At 36.9% G+C, this 20,109-nt stretch overlaps 2 protein-coding genes across 4 annotated transcripts in view; both read left to right on the forward strand.

The window, feature by feature from the left end:
- The window catches only part of USH1C (USH1 protein network component harmonin), a 48,854-nt gene that overhangs the window by 25,910 nt on the left and 2,835 nt on the right, over positions 1-20,109 (forward strand). For all 3 annotated transcript variants that reach the window (XM_050336449.1, XM_050336447.1, XM_050336448.1), the window contains exons 16-20: positions 16,922-16,963; positions 17,275-17,328; positions 17,474-17,573; positions 18,955-19,064; positions 19,725-19,780. In XM_050336449.1, coding sequence (XP_050192406.1) covers positions 16,922-16,963; positions 17,275-17,328; positions 17,474-17,573; positions 18,955-19,064; positions 19,725-19,780 — 362 coding nt within the window. The remainder of the gene's footprint in view (positions 1-16,921; positions 16,964-17,274; positions 17,329-17,473; positions 17,574-18,954; positions 19,065-19,724; positions 19,781-20,109) is intronic.
- Positions 900-13,790, forward strand: LOC126651000 (harmonin-like). Its single transcript, XM_050336450.1, has 6 exons — positions 900-2,815; positions 3,156-3,272; positions 5,122-5,370; positions 7,227-7,283; positions 8,791-8,910; positions 13,655-13,790. Exons 1-6 carry the CDS (start codon positions 2,729-2,731, stop codon positions 13,655-13,657), a joined length of 633 nt encoding a protein of 210 aa, XP_050192407.1. The 5' UTR covers positions 900-2,728; the 3' UTR covers positions 13,658-13,790.

Raw genomic sequence — 20,109 nt, forward strand, 5'->3', positions numbered from 1 at the left:
GATTATTTTGTATGTTTTTAATTAGCAATATGTTTTGTATTATTTATGCACGTGGCTTGAAATATTTTGTCCTAGGAAATGAAGCTTTTCTTGTCTCCTTAAATGCCAGAGTCCTGCCACAAACTTGAAGGAGTTTGAATACCTATTTCATTTTAAGAGGGTTTATTAAAACTACTGTAAGGTGGCCATAGAAATCTTAGCCTTTATGTTTCTGTATGAAGGTTACTGGTTGCATTTGCTTTGTTTAACATAAAATGTGTATCATTAAAATAATGGAAACTTACAACTAAATGTAGTAGCACAATTTAACAACAAAATGACTAAGAACTTGTCATGTAATAGCAATCCTTTGGTGTTGAGCCTTCAAATAAATTTTAATGTTATGTGTGTCAACATGGATTGATCTGAATATGAACCAACCCTTGGCTCTTCTTCAAACAAACAACTTCTCCTTTACCTTTTTTAGCTTTTGGTTGGTTTTATCGGTATGAAGGAAAATTTCCCACCATCCGTAAGGTACAAAGTGTGATATGTAAATGGGTTTGCTGTGTGTTTGAATTTGAATTCCCCAATTTTCTTCTTCTCTGTCATTACTAAGCATTCTTTATAGTCAAATGCTTCTTCCTTTAACGTGTGCACAAATGAAGATGCGTTTGGATCGTGTGTGTCTAGGAGTTTGTCCTTTGGGGTGCTTTGGACTTTTGAGTTCTACCAGCTGCAGATGGAATTCTGTGTCAATACTTTGCAGAAGGTGTTCATTACAGGTAGGCAGTGCAAGTCCTCAAAATCACTTATATGAAAAACCCCAAGGAGTACAGAGAAAAAATGAAGTGGGAATCAAATACTCAGTTCCCAGTTAAACCTTTGCAAATTTCCTTGTACAAGTGCTGAAGGCAAAAGGCTGTTAGGCATGTGCATCACACAGAGTGAGCAAAAATACTTCAGCAGTCTTGAAGGTGATAGATTATTTTTCTGTCTCTAGAGATGCTGCTTAAGTATTGCAAATTCACTTTATCAGAGTTTCAAATAATAATTTGTTCTTGCTGTTGCTTTATTGTCTTTACTTCTTTCAGTGTGTATTAGCCATATTATGGGGGTTTGCTGTGGTGTTGTGTGCTTTGGTGATGGGGTTTTTTTGGTAATTAACTGTGCTAAAAGTGAAATGAAGATTTCTTGTGCCTATCTTCTGAGAACTCAAGTTTTCTGAGGAGACCGGGATTGTTTCTGATAGATGAAGTATTTGTGTCACCATTTTGGATTATTACTTTAACCTTCTGTGTGACCAGGATATGCCTGTTCTCCTTAATAAAGAATAGGAAAAGATGGTACACTCCAGTACCATTTTGTATTGCTAGTGACTGTAAATCACCATGGATCTGTAACCTATGTGAAAGCCAATGCAGTCAGGATTTTTATCTGAAAATTCTTGATGCGTGTTATGAAAACTCAGTCTCTTAGCACAAATGGGCGGCCTCTTGTATTGTTGCTGCAAATATAGCTTACAGAATGTAAAATTCCTTTCCATACAGTAATGAAGATCTTACACAATTACTGCTGAACTCTGACATACGAGAAACTTCAGAAGATGTATTTTTAATCTTTTGCTTTTAGAAATATTTCTAAATCTGGCAGTGATGAATTTTCATCCGACTCCAAATTGCTAATGATTTGTTTTGTTTTGTTTTAAAACCAAAATTTCACTCTGTACTAAAAATATCTTTAATAGGGAGTAAACTGAATCCATGGGGAAAATTGGTGGAAAGGATGAATCATCCTGTTGTATCTGAATGCAGTGATGGCAGCTAAGATTGTCTGATACATGTTCATCTTCTGAAAGACTTTGGCCTGTGTACTGCTTAGTGAGCCTTTGAGTTCAGTAATTTTTCAAATATTGGTACCTAGCAGGTTGATCTGCCTGATGTTACATTTAGTAGAGGATACTAAATGTATTTTCTAATTTTTTAGTGAATAATATCAACAGGAACAGAGGCTTCAAAAAGACTATGCAGATTTTCCCTTTGGTTGCACTCTACGTCTAGAATTTTGAAGTTGCTTTGTGCTATATTAGTTAACTCATCTGAGTAGATTTTATCCAGTGCTTGTAGGAGCTACACGGTCTTTGTGATGCACTGTTCTTCCTTGGAAGCAATTCAGTTTCTGCAATGATCTAAGCCTTTCCTTTATAATTCCTTTTTTCAGTTTTATTATGGGATGCAGTGCTGGTTTGAGGATATATGCATGAACCTGTTTTATGCATAGACTATCTACCTATACATGAGCATCTGTCACTTGAAAGCAATTAATCTTTATATATATATATATATATATGCCAAAACAGAGATTGCAAATCAAGACCCAGCCAAAACTCTTTGATTTATTCAAAGTTTTGTGGTTGTCCTGTGTGCCCTAAAGTTGTAACTTGCAGGGGAGACAAAAAGTTAAACTGTCTGATCTTGTCCAACTTATCTTAATGGGCAGAGACCCTCCAAAAAAGGTTGAATTTCCTGCAAGTTGCTGGGTAACTGGACTGTAGATTTTCTTTTAAAATACCATCCCCATACTTGCATCGATTGTAATTAAATATTCAGGGCAGGCACTCATGTACCAAGCTTGAAGTTTGTGGTGCTTTTAGTAAACAAATTTTGTAAAAAAAACTTCCCAGAAAGGGAAAGAACGAAAGAAGTCAAAAAGTGATAGCTTTTGTGAACAAAAGAAGAATAAGAAGGAAATGGAGTTTGAGCAAAAACTTGCCAAAGAGAAAGAAGGAATGTTGGAGAAAGAAAAACAACTGAAAATAAATCGTCTTGTGCAAGAGGTATGTTGTGATCTATCAAGTACAAAACTATCTTGAAAGAAAATGAGCTGGATCTTTAGTGGAATTGTCTTAGCAGGACACTTGTTTAATTAGGTCAAAGGCCATGAAGTTTAAGAAGCTGTTTGACAGCAAAACTCTATTCCCATGTTTACTTGTTTCTAGTCAGGTTTTGCTCAAACAAGGATAGCTCTCCAGCTACTGAAAAAGGGAAAACAGGAAATCATCCTCTAAAACATTATTGGTTTTAAAACTAGTTTAAGTGGCATTTCATGCTTGTGAAACATATTTGTATTGTGACCATATCTATAACCTTTTCTCATGCACTGCTATTACGGTTAAGGTATCTGAGACAGAAAGAGAGGACCTGGAAGAATCGGAAAAGGTGCAGCACTGGGTGGAAAGACTTTGTCAAACACGGTTAGAACAGATTTCCTCTGTGGAGAATGAGTCTCCTGAGGTAAAATTCTGGCTTTTCCATATATTGCATGATTTATAAACAACTCACTAGTTGTCTCCTAAAAGCAACAGGTTTTTACCAGCAAAAAATCTGTCTTTATCCTTCCCCCTCAGTCTTCATTCTAAGTGGGGGAAAAAAAAGTGATGAACTACCATCTATAGCACTTTCTGTTTCTGTATTTTATGAAGATTCAAACATTATTTTAATGAACTGGTTTTATTTTGTCTTTAAATATAATATCACCACAAAATTAAGTTTTATTGACTTGTGAGCTGTTTGGGCTAGGTGGGACGTGCTACCAATAACAAAACTGAGACTAGAATACCCAGCTATATTTATTAGTATCTTATGAAAATAAGAACATCATTGATGATGAGCTCTTGAATGCTTCCTTGTATTGCATGACATAGAGGTACAGGTTAAGAAAATTACAAAAAGATGAGAAACTCCCAAAACCTGGGGTTTAGGTATATGCTTTAAATAGTCCCCTTAAATTAGAGGAGTTGAAGATTGAGTGACTGTGCCTTAGAGCCTGACGGTTCTATATGTGGAGAGAGGCTTTCCCACCATCCTGCTGCTCTGGCTATTTTCCAAGTACATCTGCTTTCTACAGGAACTCTGCAATCTGCTGAACTCCTGTGGGATCCCCAAGAAATCGCAACCACAAAAGGGACCCTTGGGGAACACTCTCACATGAATTTCCTTCAGGTCAATGTGGAGCAGCTCTGAAAAAAAGCAGCTGATCTTCTGTTCTTCATGGCCTTAGGCTCAGATCCATGTGACCTTTCAGTGCAGGTCTTTAGGACACTGGAATGATTATGCTGAGTGTTCTCTTGATACCTAAACTTGGCTGCTTGTGTCCTGCTAGAACTTTGTCCCCTTTACCTTGTAAAGTAAGAAGGAACATTACAGATTACAAACACTGTTGTATTTTCAGAGCTCTACCCAGATTTAAGACAACCATTCTGTGTTGTATTCGCTCCATCAATTCCTCTATTACATTACATATAAATGCTCTATTACAAGTTTTCTTCAAAACTACCTGAGCAGTTAAACTCACATAAAATACCAAACCTGAGTGCTTCTGAGGGATAAATGCATCTGAACAATATTCAGGTACTGCAGGCATGAACTGCTTCTTTGGTGCAAGAGCAGTCAAGATCTCTTGAGCTCTACCAAAGGAATACCTATTTTTCAGTACCAGGGGTAATTGATTGAATTTTCTTGAATACTTCAGTTTGATCACTGATAAAAGAAATCTTAGCAACTCTAACAGCATACATAGAATCCTCCTTCATACACACAGCCTCATTTTTTGGGGTGAGCTGCTCATTGTGTTCAAACTCGAGTTTGTTAGCCCTGCAATAGATCTGGTATGCATTAATTATCCATATATTATAAGAGATCAAATATTTATAAAATATTATAAATTATAAGATCTCAACCCCTTTGAGGATTTGAATTTCACAGCACACTAAAATTTTGTTTTGATAGCTGCTTAAGTGTAGTTTCATTTCTTGTATTAATGTGTGGTTATGTTTACATGACATTAACCTCTTTCCCTTTTTTAATGGCATAGAATTACAGAGCCTGTGTTTGATTACTTTCCTTTCAGATAATAACCATTGCAAGCTGTAATTCTTGCTTTCTCTTCATGAGAGCTAGAGAGGCAAGAGTTGTGTTATCTGTGATTTGTCCTGTGATTTTTACCTTCTTTAGACTTCATACTATTGGGATCTTCCTGTTCAGGAGCAGTTAGACTGAGTGGTGTTCTAGGACTGGTCACTAATTTCTGCAGATCTGTTGCAGGCAGAACTGTTAAGGCAGATTTCTCCTCTGTTGCACATAGCTGGCAAGTGGACGTCCTTCTGCTTCTCCTTCTGCCACATCAATGCGGCGTTTTGCCGGTGGCCTGCAGCTCCACACCACAGATCTTGATGATATAAACTTAGATGAAGTCGACAAGCCTAAACAGCGTGCGCCGCCACCTCCTCCACCGCCACCCACTGTTACTCCAGCACCACCACCTCATCCACATCCTCCCTCAAACGTTCCACTCTCAAGAGGTCCAGCCCTGTCGGTAACACCGGCTGTCCAGGTGACCTCTGGATCTGTTTGGATGCATGCGCCCTTTCCATTTCCCTGCGTGCCTCCTGCCCCTGATCCATCACCCACCTTGTCCACCGGATCTACCCATCTGCCTTATGCAATGCTGCAAGAGGGAATGAGATGGTTTCATTGTTTGTTAGTAGCGAATGCAGTCCAGGGGTAGCTTTATTTTAACATTTTTTAAATTTAAGTCAAGAGGACTTTGCTGTCCTGCCTTCATACATTGTAACCCTATCACGTGCAGATGTCTTAGGCAGAATATGTAGGTTAAAAAAAGACAATTTGGCCTTGAATGTTTAAAGATTTAAAAAAAAAAAAAAGTGGCAGGCAGTGGATTTAATTCGTAGTTAAATTTGAGAAAAATATCCATGCAGTGAAAATTACTTAGGAAAATTTTTTAAATATGTCATCACATTGCTTTGTTAGGTGAGAAGAGTGGACAAGGAAAATTGGCTTAAAATCAGAAAGTCAAACTTATAAAAGGTCAAAACTGTTTAAATTACCAGTAAAATAAAGAAGCAAGAGTTGGTAATCTGGTTTGACTTGTTGAACACACAGGAGTTAGGGATGTCTTTGGGAAATTCTGTTACTTTCTCTTTATTACAATCGGAGTCCAAAAACGGATCAAATATATGAAATCTTGTGCCAGATCTCATCATAATTCCCTTTGCTAAGCTCTCTAGTGAGATTCATATACTTGTTTTTGTGGCAAAAATTCTTATTTATTTCAAAGAGCAGAAGATCCCATACAGTCCCTTCTTTGCTACACAGTTTTTGCATGGATTGACTGACTGTTTCTGGATTTTTTGCATGTTTACTGAATAATATTTGCATGATTCTGCTTGGGGTGGGGAAGGATATGCAAATTAACCACTGTTTGGAGGAAACTGATAGATGATTTTTTTATGTGAACTATGAATCTCTTGTAAGGTTAAGTGGACCTCTGATAGTGCTCAAAGTGGGTTTATATGTTTGAAGTGCCAAGGTGCTAGATCCACTGAGACAGAAATATCAAATATTCTTATGGATAACAGGTTTCCCAAGTTATTTGCAAAATAAAAATTTTGTGAAAGGAAACAAGTTTACAAAATAATATATTGAGATGAGAAATACACTCTTCTAAAGCTAATAGAAAATATTCAAATGGAAGAAGCAACATAAGAACTGCCATACTGGATCTGACCCCAAACCAATATATTCCAATATGTGCTTCTGGCAGCTTTTCCCTGTGAGATATGTTAGAGAAAACAAATTAATAATTAAGAAAAATAGATTAGGTAACAACAAATAACCTACCTTCAAAATTAATGTCAGTTTTGCCTCAATGTAGTTAATGTATATGAGGAAATATCTAGGCTCTTAGTAAAATATTAATACTGAGCCAAAGCTGCATTTTTTTAAGTAGATAACTCAGTATTCCTGATTTGGCTTTAGAAATGGAAGAAAAATTAGATGCCTGACAATTTATCCTTGCTATGTTTTACAAAGCCAGTTTTTAACATCAGAAATAAGCAGAAGCGGTGCATTTATGTGACTTCATGGATTAAAGATCTTGTGTTTGTGCCTGCTAAAGCCAAAAAATAAGACAGCTATAGTTGTCCCATAAGTTCTCTTGTCTAATATTACTCAAACTACTAAATCTGTGTTGCTACATTTTTGTTTTTTCCCTGGATCATTTGATTTCCAATTCAGTTCGATCAAATACCTGACAAAAGGAATAAAATCCTGTCAAATACGTTCTTGACAACCAACTATTAACATATCTGGTATAAATTGTCTTTTTCTCAAAATTATTATCAGCTTTACACTTTATATGAACCCAATACTAAGTCTGTTACTGTTTAGGTTGTAAGAAACACCTCCCACGTTGGCAAAGTATCTTCTGTGTCAAGCAATCCGCTGGTATGTCACCTACTGTTAATAATGACTGGAGTTTTATGAACTTGCCATGTAATGCTAATGTCAAGGAAGTGTCAAGGGTTTCTCTCTGCATGGCTAATTTATTTAAAATTCAACACACAGAATTATGTGTGGATCCATTGCTGTGTTGGAAGCTACCTAATACCAACTTGTGGAAGTGAATCCTAATGGTCCAAGGATTTCATATTTCAAGAGCTGAGCAAGATACAGTCCATGTTTGCATGTTCCAAATGTCTGTATGTCACAGAGCATGTAGTTTGCTCTTCTCTCAAGGCAAAAGGATCTAGGACAAATCTGTGGTTTAAATATAATGTGTCCTAAGAAGCAAGTTTCATCTCAGGAGGAGTAACATTTGTTTGATAGCTCTTTGCACCAGTTTTGAGTCAGGATGGCCAGATGTCAGGTTTCCCCTTTCTACACTCTAGAAAAATCTGTTGCTAAATTATGTGACTCTAGGAAAAATCATCCTGTTCCAGTGCAGCTTTAACAAGTTGGTATCTGTGAACCAGTTAATTTTGATTCTTCTAACATCAGAAAGCTTAACAACACGATATATTTTGCAGTGTGGAGCAACATTAGTTAAGGGATATCCACAGGGACTTTCAAATATCTGGTTTCAAACTTTTTTCCAAATTATTTAAAAAAGGATACAGGGGAAAAAACCACCACCAAAAAACCCTCTTCTATTAAAAAAAAGAAAGTTGCTTAGGCAATTTGCTGTAAGCAAGTAAATAATTTCAGAGGATACAGCTTGTACTATGTGAGTGATATCTGGAATACATCACATTTCCTATGAGAAACACTGAGAAAAGCGTGTTAAGAGTTGCTGGGGTTAAGTCAGAAGCTGAACCCACAGGGCTCAGTTTTGAACTCTTTTCTTGACTCTGCTTGACGTCAGTGGGAGTGTTGGCCGAGTGAGAAGTGTAGGATCGGGTAGTACGTGCGGAATGATTAGGTCTCAGATGCCTCTGGTATCTGTACTTCCTGGAGTCAGGGGCAGGTAATTAGTGTAACTAACCCTTGCCATTCAATCAAGATAACTTAAAATTCTTTGTGGAAAGCTGTTTGCTGCAGCCCTGGAGAATTTTATCTTAAAAAAAAACTATTTAGCCATGGATTAGTTAAAATCTTATTTTGGGTTCATTGTGTTCTTGCACTGAACTTTAGCAGGTTTTTTTTTTTTCCTGTAGCTTCTCACTCAGTTCGTTGCCTTTATAGGAAAAATACCAAAAGCAGGGCTGAGATTTTTTCCCTTATCTTGCTGGTGAAGCCAGAATTTAGGAGAAAAGCTACTATTTGAATGCAAGAGAAATTATATTTTGGTTTGTTGACTTCGTGAGCCTTAGTTAAAATAATTCTGTAATCTTTTTCTTGTATTAGTGTCACTAAATTCGTTATGATAAACTGTTTGAATTGAGGCATCTTGATAAAGTGATGGATTTGCACAAATTACATTGTGAACTGTAATTTTCTTAAATTAACTCCATAGCAACTTGCTCCAAGTCCACCTACCCAACGTCATCCAGGGGTACCAATAGTCTCTAAACCAGTTATGCTGCAGCCTGACCCAAACTTTATTGTCAGGCCAACAATCAAATCAGAGGCCCTGGTAAGCCCTTTGATATTCTTTTTCTGAGTGCTCCAGTACTTTGGGGGGTGTTTTTGACTTGTCCTGAAAGAATCCATGTTTGTCTCATTTCCTGCTAACTAAAATTCATGTATTTTCAAATGATCAGTAATGGTAAGTACAAGAGAGTATTTTTCCATATTTTTGCCATTATCTAAAAGCCACTTTTAGTGACAATTTTTGTACAAGGGTGCATAATTCCAGGGCAGTGTATAGCCTTACAATTTTTACATCTTGTATTTCATTTATTCATATGCTTGTTTATATTTTTTATGAATTCTGAATCCATTTGTCAAAAATGAAGTAATAAAAATTAATTAAACTGTATTCTTCCTTTGTAAATAGTCATGAACACACCTGAAATGTAGGTAAATACCTCATTATATCATTTATTGTCATATACATACACAGATATAATCCTTGCATATCTTTTCATTTCCTGATAAAAAAGTGTGTTGTTATATCAGACTCTAATATACTTAATTTTCTTATTTAATTTCCTTTTCTGTTTCAAATGTAAATGAAGAAAAAATTCAGACGTTAAACATTTTAGAACCAACCATGTTTCATCTCTTGGGAACTGCAGTATATGAGGGAGGGTGAACCAAGGCTTACTGAACACACACACAAAAAAAAAGATAAATACTGCTCTGACAGGTGATAACTCGCAACTGATAGCCCTTAAAATTCACCTAAAATACCTGGCGGACCAATTAATAGTATTTATTCTTGATATTCATCATGACTTATGCTGTTTGCATAAGGAATTGTGTGTTTGTTACATGCATGTGTGTGGACATGCCTGTATATATATGTTTATATGAGTAAAACAGTAAGTGATGAAAAAACATCACATTTGCCTTTTATTTATTAAATTAGAAGCTTCTGCCATTTTATTAGAAGCTTCTGCTGTTGTCATTTATTCTGACAATAAATAATGTGCACAACATTCCTAGATGTGTCTCATTAAAGCATAATGGATCTTTTGTCATTTTTTGCTTTAATAATTTGGATACTCTTGTTCCTTTATTTTCCCAGTTACACTTTGAAAAAATTTGTGATATATAGTAACTTTTTTTCCCACAACCATATCCATCTTGAAACTTCTATATTATAAATGGATTGAATGACAAATGAAAGAAGTTTTTATAAGTTGCTTAAGAGAAGGCAGGTACGTGTGCTAAAAAGAAATTCATATCCCTCCAGTGTAATGTTTCCTTCAGTGGAAGCTCTCATTTTGTTTGTGTTCAGTAATTCAGCATCTCTAAGCAATATGAAATTCCTCAGGGGAGGAATGAACAGAGTGAAGTCATAATCTGCAGTTAATCTAATCTAGCTCTTGAAAAAAATGTGCATATGTGAGTTACTTTGCAGAATTGATAATGAACTTACATGTGACCAAACAGTTGTGGTACAAATTCTAAAAGGTACTCTTTTAATTATTATTTTGTTACTGACTACTTACAATTAGTCTAAGAAACTGGCAATAAGATCCACTTCTACAGGGAAATGCCTTATGATTTGTTATGCATGCGGGCACATTTTCCAAATCACAAGTCTGCTGAAATCTTTCAGATGCCAATCATCTTCATTCCCAAACTGCCTTATATCAGTTGGAAGATTCAAATTTCAGTGGGAGTAATATTCTAATAGGACTCTGAGAGAAAGAGCAGTCTATAAATTAGTTTTGTAGACTTGATACCTCTTATTTCCATTTATGATTTACTGCAGGGAAGGGTATTCATCCTCACTGCAATGAAGTCGCAGTTATACGTGAAGAAAAATTTGCACAAATACCAAAGAGGGAAGCTACTTTCGTTAGTTAAAAAAAGAAAACGCCAGTGTACGACAAAACAAACAAGACAGTACCTGCCTTTCTCCAGAAGTGTATATGAATTATAATAAGATTTCATGCAGAAGAAGTGGATTTTGATTGATTGGGAGTGTGTGTGTGGGGGAGTCCTTATTTAATTTCATGGTGCCAGTACAGGAGCAGTTCAGCTTCTCTTAGCAGAGGAAAGTGTCACCAAAGACAAAATATCATTTGCTACCCTGTTTCTTGTCTTGCTAGATTTCACACACCTTATGGAACTGCAGCTGTTATGTCATATTAAGATATAATGCATATAGCTTCTTCTACCTTGTTTTTACCTGAATTTAACTGTCCTGAGCACCAAACTCTAGAAACTCATCCTGATTTGAGCAGCTAATCAAGTTGGCCTGTTCTCAAGAAAATTACTAGTAAAGAGGATGAAGGAACATTCACTTTAGAATAAAATAGACATGCAAGAATGGGTAAAATATTCCTGTTTTCTGGAAGGTAGGGGTGCCAGATAGTCTGTTGTGACTTAAGTCGTCTTATGAACTAAATTTAGGTCAGAATTCCCAGATCTTTTAACAGTTGATGGAAATGAAATTGTTCTCATAAATAGGGAAATTATTAAAGGTGATTAAAACTTGAGTGTGGCCTTGAATGCTGAGGGCTGCTCTGGATCAAAATCAGTGTGAACTGTTTGTCTCTGCTGTACTAAAGTGAACTGGAATACGCTCGTGGCAGAGCTAATTAAATTTTGGCTCAGAGAAAAGGAGAGAATTGGTATGATTTAGTGGTTGGGTTTTCAGAGAAGCAAAACCAACATGAACATTAGTCTCTGCTCTCCCATCTATCACAAACATGTTGTTGTGTGAGTTAGAAGGCTTTGATGCACCTGCTGCTACTGAAGATTTTTCTTCCCTTGCTCCTTTGGGGTTGGATGCAGCATTTTTGAAAGGAAAAAAATAATATTTAAGCTTTCCTCTAATTTGCAAGATTTGAAGCCTGGTTTTGCTGGACTGCAGTCAACACAGGTGCTTAGATACTGTGACAAGATGTGTGAGGACTGGAAATTTCAATTATTATTTGTTGTAGCTATACCAAAACAATCTGTGTTGAAAATAAATTATTTTTTTAGAGGGGATCTAAAGAGAAAATCTTTCCAAACTATCCTACAAATCCTTCAGGACAAAAACTCAGTCTTTGTATTAATTAAATACAAACCACAACATTTTCATTAACTCTGGAATATGTTTTTCTTAGGAATGGTATGACTACAGGACACTGAATCAGTAGTGAAACTGATATATAGTAATTTTTTTAAAAACAAATTGAGTTTGGAAGTATAAATTATGCCATAGTTTAGTCTATAGAAAGCTCTTCTTGTTTCAGAACACTTAAATATGTTACCTAATTTGCTGCAGGATTTTGAATGGAGGCTGGAGAGGTGTGAGGAGTGTTTTGTATAATTATTTGGGGGTTTAGCCCACTTCCTTTTTGAAAATATTTAGAACCTGAGAAGAAATTCTTTATTTTAAGTGACTCTGAACTACAGTGTACTATTTTGTTAAAGTAGTGGAATTGAAAGAAAACAGAATGAATATGGGATTAAAATCCTTGAAGCCAAACACAATAAAACAAAATTAATCAGTTATTAATTGATATAGTGAAACTACTTGTAGATACCCTCATTGAAGCAAGAAAATAGAAATAATTCAGTTCCATTCTGGAGGAGTTTTTCTTTAAGTAGAATAAACCTATACTAGTGATTGGTATTTAGGTAATTCTTTCTTTCAGGATGAGCCCAAATACACATATCTCTTCTTTCAGCTTATCAGATTCATAAGGAATTTAATAATGGAATTCACTTTTTCAGTATAGGAAATCCCTGGTAGCAAAGCAAATCTTAAATGCATAAATATGTATTTCTCATGGCTTTTCAATATTTTGGAAATTACTTGTCTAGCTTTTTTTTTCTGTATTTTGGGTTGGGGGTTTTTTCAATTATTTTTTCACAAATCATGGATAGGGAACCAAAGCACTATTTTGCAGAAATGAGGTGTAAAAGGAGTCATGGAAAATATTTTTAAGAAATTTTGTGGTATGGAAATGTGCATTATTTATGTAGTTTCTCTAGAGTTCTTTCCACTTTGTATACAGTACTATTTCACTGTGTGTGTTCTCTCATTTTGAAATGACACAGGGAACAAGCACTAACAAGTGCAAGTGTGGTTCAGTCTCTGGAAGAGCAAAATAAGCAGTGAGATAATTTATGAGTAGGTGATACTTATTTACAGCAAGAAGTTAACACCTGGTTTGGCGATTTTCTTTCTTTTGCAGCCACAAGAGATGTTTAAAAGGATGGTGGTTTACAATTCATCATTTAGATCTAACAAAAAACAAGTAAAATAACATTTTCCATGTTTTGTGTGGTACTTCTTGTTTTGACTGATCATAGATTTAAAACTTTCTTTTCTAATCCTGTTGCTCAGTTTCTAAAACAGAAGATGCAAGACAACCCTAGTGCATGAGAACTACTAGTCTTTGTAAGCTTTGTGTGTGCCTGTGGCTCCTTCTAGTCTAGACAGATGAAGAATGAGAGGATAGTAATTCCTTTAGGTTGAATCATCTGTAACTACTTACATGGTTAAGTGCAACCTGTAAAATAGTTGAACACTTAAAACTGATATTATACTGGCAAATTTTTTTAATATTCCTAAGGTTTTCTTGTTTCTGTTAGTGTCCAGCTGCAATGCTTTCAGTAATAAAATATTTTATTAGTTTAACAAATACAGCTATTATAGCATAGTTATTGGTAGGAAATCAGTGGAAAGCACTTACTCATTCAGGCTTCCTGTGTTGTGTAGGATCTTCTCACTGTATTATTACTTTTGTTGCTTTCCTCTGTCATAGTGATGAAGTTTTCATCTCTTCCTCTTTGCTTGACTGGTGCTTCAGTAGATGGTTGCTTGAAGAAGTGAACTTCATGCTTAACTTCTTTGCTGCTGTAAAGTGTGCCAGTTTCTGTGCAGAACACCTTTGTAAGTGCAAGCTAAGTTAGAGGCATTGCCATGTTATATGGAAAGGTTGGTATAGACAATTAAGATTAATAGTGACTTTTTTCTTCTTTGATCAATTTCAGTCTAGAAGAGAAACTGGATTTGACTGAGAAAAATCTAACTTTGAGATTATTCACTTTCCATTGAATGTCAATATATTCTGAATATATAACAGTTGTGTTCTCAACAAATGTGGTTTCTGTAAAATTTTATTATATCTGGTTATGAGTTTCAATTCTTTTGTTTACTTCAATCAGGTCTCAATTGCTCTTGACTATTGATGCTGGAACCCAGTGAGCAGTACCATTGGTTTAGGTCTTTGTGTTTTGGGTTTCCAGGGTTGATTTTTCTTATAAATAACTTTACCTTTCATCTGCAAGTCCAGACAGAGAGTCATTTCAGAGCAATCAAACATTTTAATGTTCTGGATTTAACTTATGTTCAGTCCTGTGAATTTTATTCTAAGTCAGGAAGGAATTAGAATGATCTTAACTCTTTCACCTGAAATGTCCTGGAGTGGGAGGGTAGGCTTAGGACTGCGACTTCACCCAGTGTTGCTCAGTTCATTAGTCCCTGCTTGGATATTGAGTCCACTCTCTGCTTCCTGAGTTTGTAATGCCCATTTCAGAGAATATTTATTGCAGTTCAGTGGATGTCTTCATTCTACCTTACCTCTACTTGTACATTATTGGATCCAGACCATATCTCTGATACATAGAGATATGAACCCAAAAGGACAACATGAAAGCTGTGTCAGGGTGGCTTAGACTGTTTAGATTGTAGGCTCTTCACCCAGAAGGTGGTTGGGCACTGGAACACGCTCCCCAGGGAAGTGGTCGTGGCACCAAGACTCTTGAGTTCAAGAAGTGTCTGGACAATGCTCTCAGGCACATGGTGTGACTTTTGGGGTTCTCCTGTGCAGGGCCAGGAGTTGGACTTGATGACCCCTGTGAGTCCCTTCCAACTCAGGATATTCTGTGTTTCTATGACTTTGCTTATAGGGTTTTTTTGTTGTGGGGTTTTGTGTGTTTGGTTGGTTTTTGGGGTTTTTTCCCTTGTTAAAAATTGTTTTCCCAGGAAAACTTTCTTCAAGGGCAACATCTGCTTTTCATGAGGCCAACCTGGGACAAAGAGTTCACTGACTTCCTTTAGATTACATAATGACTTAGTGACTTGGCTGAGACTGGAGTTCTTTTCTCCAAGTTGCTTGCTACAAGACCATAGATGTCTACTTCAGCCATGATTCCAAAGGGCAGTACAAATTTAGTTATTCAAAGTATTAGTTTTTAAGTTGCTATCATTGTAAATTGTTTCTCTTACAGTTTTAGTTTAACTGTTCATAATATTAATACACTTTGTAAATGAATGAATGGTTGGGGTTTTTCCCCCAGGACAAAATTCTACCCTTGCTGATGTCTGTGATGAAATTTCCATTTGTTTTTAGTTCCTCAAAGTTAGCAGTTAACAAATGTAGTGCAATCCATAATTTAAATGCTAAATATCATCTTTCATGTTCCTATTCCCAAAAGATTAATACATATTTCCCTATGGAAAAAAAAATTACTTGTGGCAGTAAGCAAAAGCTCTGCAGTTGTGCAGAGTTAGAGAGAGAGGCAGCCTGAGGAAATTCAGGATCCAAGCTGTACAATTCAGTGTGTCTGTGTGGAATGATTGCCAGGCCACACAACAGTCATCACCACCTCTGTTGTGTCATCTCTTTAAGTGTGGTGAGAAAAAGTGGCAGCACTTTTGTACATGTGAAGTTCTGTGATGCAGACCTGTGAGTAGCTCCTTGACTTTGTGAGACAGAGCTGGTAAGGATGAGATCAGATCCCAGAGGATCATTGACAGTCACATCAAAATTAGGCAACTGAGAGAGCTGACAGAGTATATAGCACATGAGGCATTAGTGTTTTCTGCTGCAGCTTTGCCATTTAACAGCCAGCCCTTAAACATACCAGAGGGACCTTAAGCTGTGCATTTCGTTTACAAGCTGAAAAAGGCTTAGCCGAGTCTGAAAGTGGAATAGACTTTGTCATCAAATGGATCCAGTAGAAAAGAGGACAATAATGAAAATGTGAAGCTTGACCACACACTGGATTGCCCATCTGTGTCAGATATTGGCTTGCCTGCCATGTCAACAAAGGGCTGTGGGGTTCTGTGTTGTTTCTGTGCCCCCAGGTTATTGGAGCTTGAGGCCACAAGAGTGATACAGCATCTAAATGCCTCAGTAAAGATTTCTGTTAAATCCCAAAGTGCTTACTTTAACAAGCATGATAAGTGCAGAGCTTTTATAAATGTCCAACCCTGGCCATACAGTCTCACCCCTGTAGCTACTAATCCTCCTCAAAAAAACACCACTCAAATATCCTTGATTCCTGATTGCTGATGCAGAAGCTCCCATCCTTGCAGAAAAGATAACTCCTGCTTTTCCCTGCAGTCTTGGTCTGACAAGGGTTAAGCACTAGGTTTTTTGGGTCCTCTCAAAACTTAAATCTTTCTCTGCCTAACTGCAATATCATCTTCTGCATTTCAGACACTCCCTGACAAAACTTAAGTCATCCATAGAACCATATGAAAACAAAAAATGGTGGTTGTTCTGCATTTGCTTGTGGTATGGAGCCAAATCCCTGAAACTCCATGGCAAGGAGGAGAGAAGGGGCCTGAAAAAGAGTCCTAAAACCCAGACAGCAGGGAGTAGTGTTGCTCACAGCTGAATTGGAGCCTGTAATTTCTACCTGTTAGAATCCAACATGATGATAATCCCAAGAAATGTTGCTCAGAAGACTGTGACAGAACATACCTGCCCATGATGCTTTCAAGATTTGTTTCTGTTTGTTAGGTGTAGAGAGGAACTGTGGAGCTGACAGAGTGGTAAACTCTTCCTCAGAACTGCTGTGTAGAATGACCAGCTCAAACTGTTGATCTGTCATAAGGTTTTGAAACGTCTTCTGACTGTCAGGATGGACTCTTTGCTGTCTTTCTGTACTTTTCTCCATTTACTGTCTTCTTTCATAGCTTACAGAATTATATGTCTCTCACTAATAAATAAATGGAGTTTGTTTGTTAAGTGTGTACAGGAGTCAGATGTTTTTACAATTAAATATTGTTTCATTCTCAGGGCTTCCAGAAGTACGTGGAAGATTTTGATCCATATTCAATGGTAAGGAGAGAATTCAAATATGCTTCACTGTTTTATATGAAATACACTGGAAAAAGGCAAATCCTTGATTTTGAGGGCTAAGAGGGGATAAGATGCTTGCTTGTTGGCTTGCTGGGCCTTGTGTATTTGTGTCTTCTAGTCATGTTGAAAAGGAGTCTTCAACACAGGAAAAGATGATATGGTGTTCTGATCTTCCTGTAACACTGTTTTAGAGGAGGGAAACGTCACTTTTCTCCCAGGAACTACACAGATCAGCATAATTGTTTGGTGTTTTCAAAGTGGAAATGACTAATGATTATATCTTTTCATAGTTCACCCCAGAGCAGATTATGGGAAAAGATGTACGGCTATTACGAATTAAAAAGGTAAATAATGTATTGTTTTATTGATATTTAAAGGGTTCACGTAAGTGTTTGATGTACAGTATCATTTACTGGAAAGAAGGAAAGATTAAGCTCCTGTTAATGGCAAAAATTAAAAGGCCTTTCTGAACTAAAACTTTTTTCACAGGAAGGATCTTTGGACCTTGCAGTCGAGGGAGGAATTGATTCTCCAATTGGAAAGATAGTTGTGTCTGCCATCTATGAAGATGGTGCTGCAGACAAACATGGTGAGCAACAATGGGGAATTTGAATGCTGCTGCAAAGTGGCTCCTTACACTGGCTAAGAGTTGTTGGCTGACTTCATAGCTATGCCTAGTATTGAAAGGCACACTGAGATTGTCCAAGGAGCCAAGTTCTGTCTCAGCCCAAAGGGCACCCCAGAGACAAGTTCATGGTTTCAAGAGCTCTACTTAATAATTATGTAAAATTTCTAAAAAACAACACCTGATTCTCTGGTGTATTCTGTTAAGCAAGGAATATGGTCTCCATTATTTCACAATTTCCAAGCAATGACATATGCAGTACTTCCATGTGCAAAGTAATTAGCTGACCATGGCTACACTATACTATTGAGTTTTATTCTTAATGTTACTTTCACTAGTCATTTGTCTTGTAAAACAGCTGGCTGCACTCCCAAAACCTGACTAAAGGCTAGAGCCTTCTGGCTCACAGCAACTTAGCTCTCTGGAAGGCTCAAGAACGTGCCCACCATTGCATCTAGGCTTTACTGCTGGTGGGAAGTACCTCTCATCCTTTCCTTGAGAACTCTTGCGATGATCAGGTAGACAGGACAACATCCCCTTGCATCACTGACCTTGTCCCAGCCTGCACCTAAGTTCAAGTCACTTACTTGTGAAAACATCTCAGCCACTTGATCTCCTAAGTACTCTGTTTGGCCTTGTTTGGCTTTGACCCTTCACTGTTTTTAGGATCTCTCATATAGGGCTGTCCCCTGGTCATCTGTGTTTTCTCGGCTTCAAATCCAGCCCCAGTTAGCTGATTGTGCTTCATTCCAGATTAGCAAATCAAAACCAGTTCGAAGTACTAAACATTACACATACACTTGGAAAGGAATGACAGACCTGCAAACACTTGACAAATGCCACTTCATGCCTTCAGTAATTTAATTCATTGAAGTATTTTTATAGAATCATAGAATGGCCTGGGTTGGAAGGGATCTTAAAGATCATCTAGTTCCAAGTCCTCTGCCAGGGAGAGGGACACCTTTTGCTAGACCAGGTTGCTCAAAAACCCCATCCAGCCTGACCTTGAACCCTTCCAGAGATGGGGCAGAGTAGTAACAGCCTACAGTCTGTTGCAGTTTGTAAATTGTAAAACTGGATTACCCAAACAGACGAACTGCTACTTTGGAAAAATCTTATTGAAGTAGTTTCTTACTGGTCATTACCAATAAGAGATTAGTTTGGTTTTGCCATGCCTAAAAATTCCTTTTGCTTTTGCCTGTAGCAAACTTCAATTTTTGCTGTAGACCTTCACATCTAGTGAAAACATTTTTTGTTATACTCATTACTGTGCAAATATGACACAGAAAAGACACAGAATTTTTTTTGCTTGTGTGTATGTATTTCATATTGGTCTTTTCACTAGGAGGCATAGTGAAAGGGGATGAAATATTGGCTGTAAATGGCAAGATATTAATTGACAGCAAGCTGGCAGAAGCACAGGCAACTCTAGCAAAAGCTTGGAACGTGGGTGGGGTAAGTAACCTGGAATACTGCTTTTTTCTACCACTAACGCTTGTAAGAGATACTCTTCTATCATGACATTGTCACACCAGGACAGATAAGGTTGCAAACATCAAAAGTAGCAGGTATGTCACATAGTACCAAAGTGAGATGAAAACTCCAGAAGATACTCTAGTATGTAGCATCTCTGAAAGTCAGGCATGTAATTTACTGTGAAATTCCATGGCATTCAGCCACACATCAAGATTGGTATTTAAACACATTACATTCTGAGTGGTTATATTACATTTATCTATAGAATCATTCTTTGATATTGAGAATTACTTGCCAGCTGATTCAAATTTTCTAATAGCTTATCTTTGATTTCTCAATGTACAAATAACACTGTGCTTCAGCTACAGCGAGTGTTTTCTCAGCAAGAACTGTATTAATTGCTCAGATGACCAAATATGGAATAATTCTTAGAATTTTGCTTTTAATCTTTCTGCAAGAACAGTAGATTTTTCTTTAATTTCAAGGTAGAAATCAAACAGCTCAGTCTTTAAATGGTTCTCCTCTTCTGGTTCTCCCTGTGGTTTTTCAGGAATAGATTACGCTGCTGATTCTCTATCTGATATTCCATGGTGGTCCACTAACCTAAAGTATGTGTTTCCTTGTGTGTTTCTTTTTCAGGATTGGATTGACTTAGTCATTGCAGCATCACCTCCAAAGGAATACGATGATGAAATGTAAGTGCATAAGCTTTCCTTCTCTGGGGATTAGAAGGCTAGTAAACAGTAGCCTATACAGTTTGCTTTTTTATCAGACACTTTTCAAATATTTATTTCTTGTGGACTGCATAACTTATTGCTTTACATGGTTGCTAATTTGATAGTTATAAGTAGCTGTCATGCATTACAGCAGTGGTTCCCAGACTTTGCAAAATGGTGGTTCTCAGAATTGGTTGTACGTGACTGTGCACTCATACTTTCACTTTAAAGTTTGAGAATTTGGGGGGGTTGGAGTTTTTTAGAAATTATACTTAACTTCAGTCTGAATCATTTAGTGCATTCCCATA

This window comes from Myiozetetes cayanensis, unplaced genomic scaffold, assembly GCF_022539395.1.
Source record: "Myiozetetes cayanensis isolate MyiCay16 unplaced genomic scaffold, myiCay2020 scf6-25, whole genome shotgun sequence".
NCBI lineage: Eukaryota > Metazoa > Chordata > Aves > Passeriformes > Tyrannidae > Myiozetetes > Myiozetetes cayanensis.

Coding starts and splice junctions, on each gene's coding strand:
- LOC126651000 (XM_050336450.1), top strand. CDS start 2,729: ATGGAGTTTGAGCAAAAACTTGCCAAAGAGAAAGAAGGAATGTTGGAG. Junction 5,371..7,226: donor CGGTAACACCGGCTGTCCAG/GTGACCTCTGGA, acceptor GTTACTGTTTAG/GTTGTAAGAAACACCTCCCA. Junction 7,284..8,790: donor CTGTGTCAAGCAATCCGCTG/GTATGTCACCTA, acceptor TTAACTCCATAG/CAACTTGCTCCAAGTCCACC.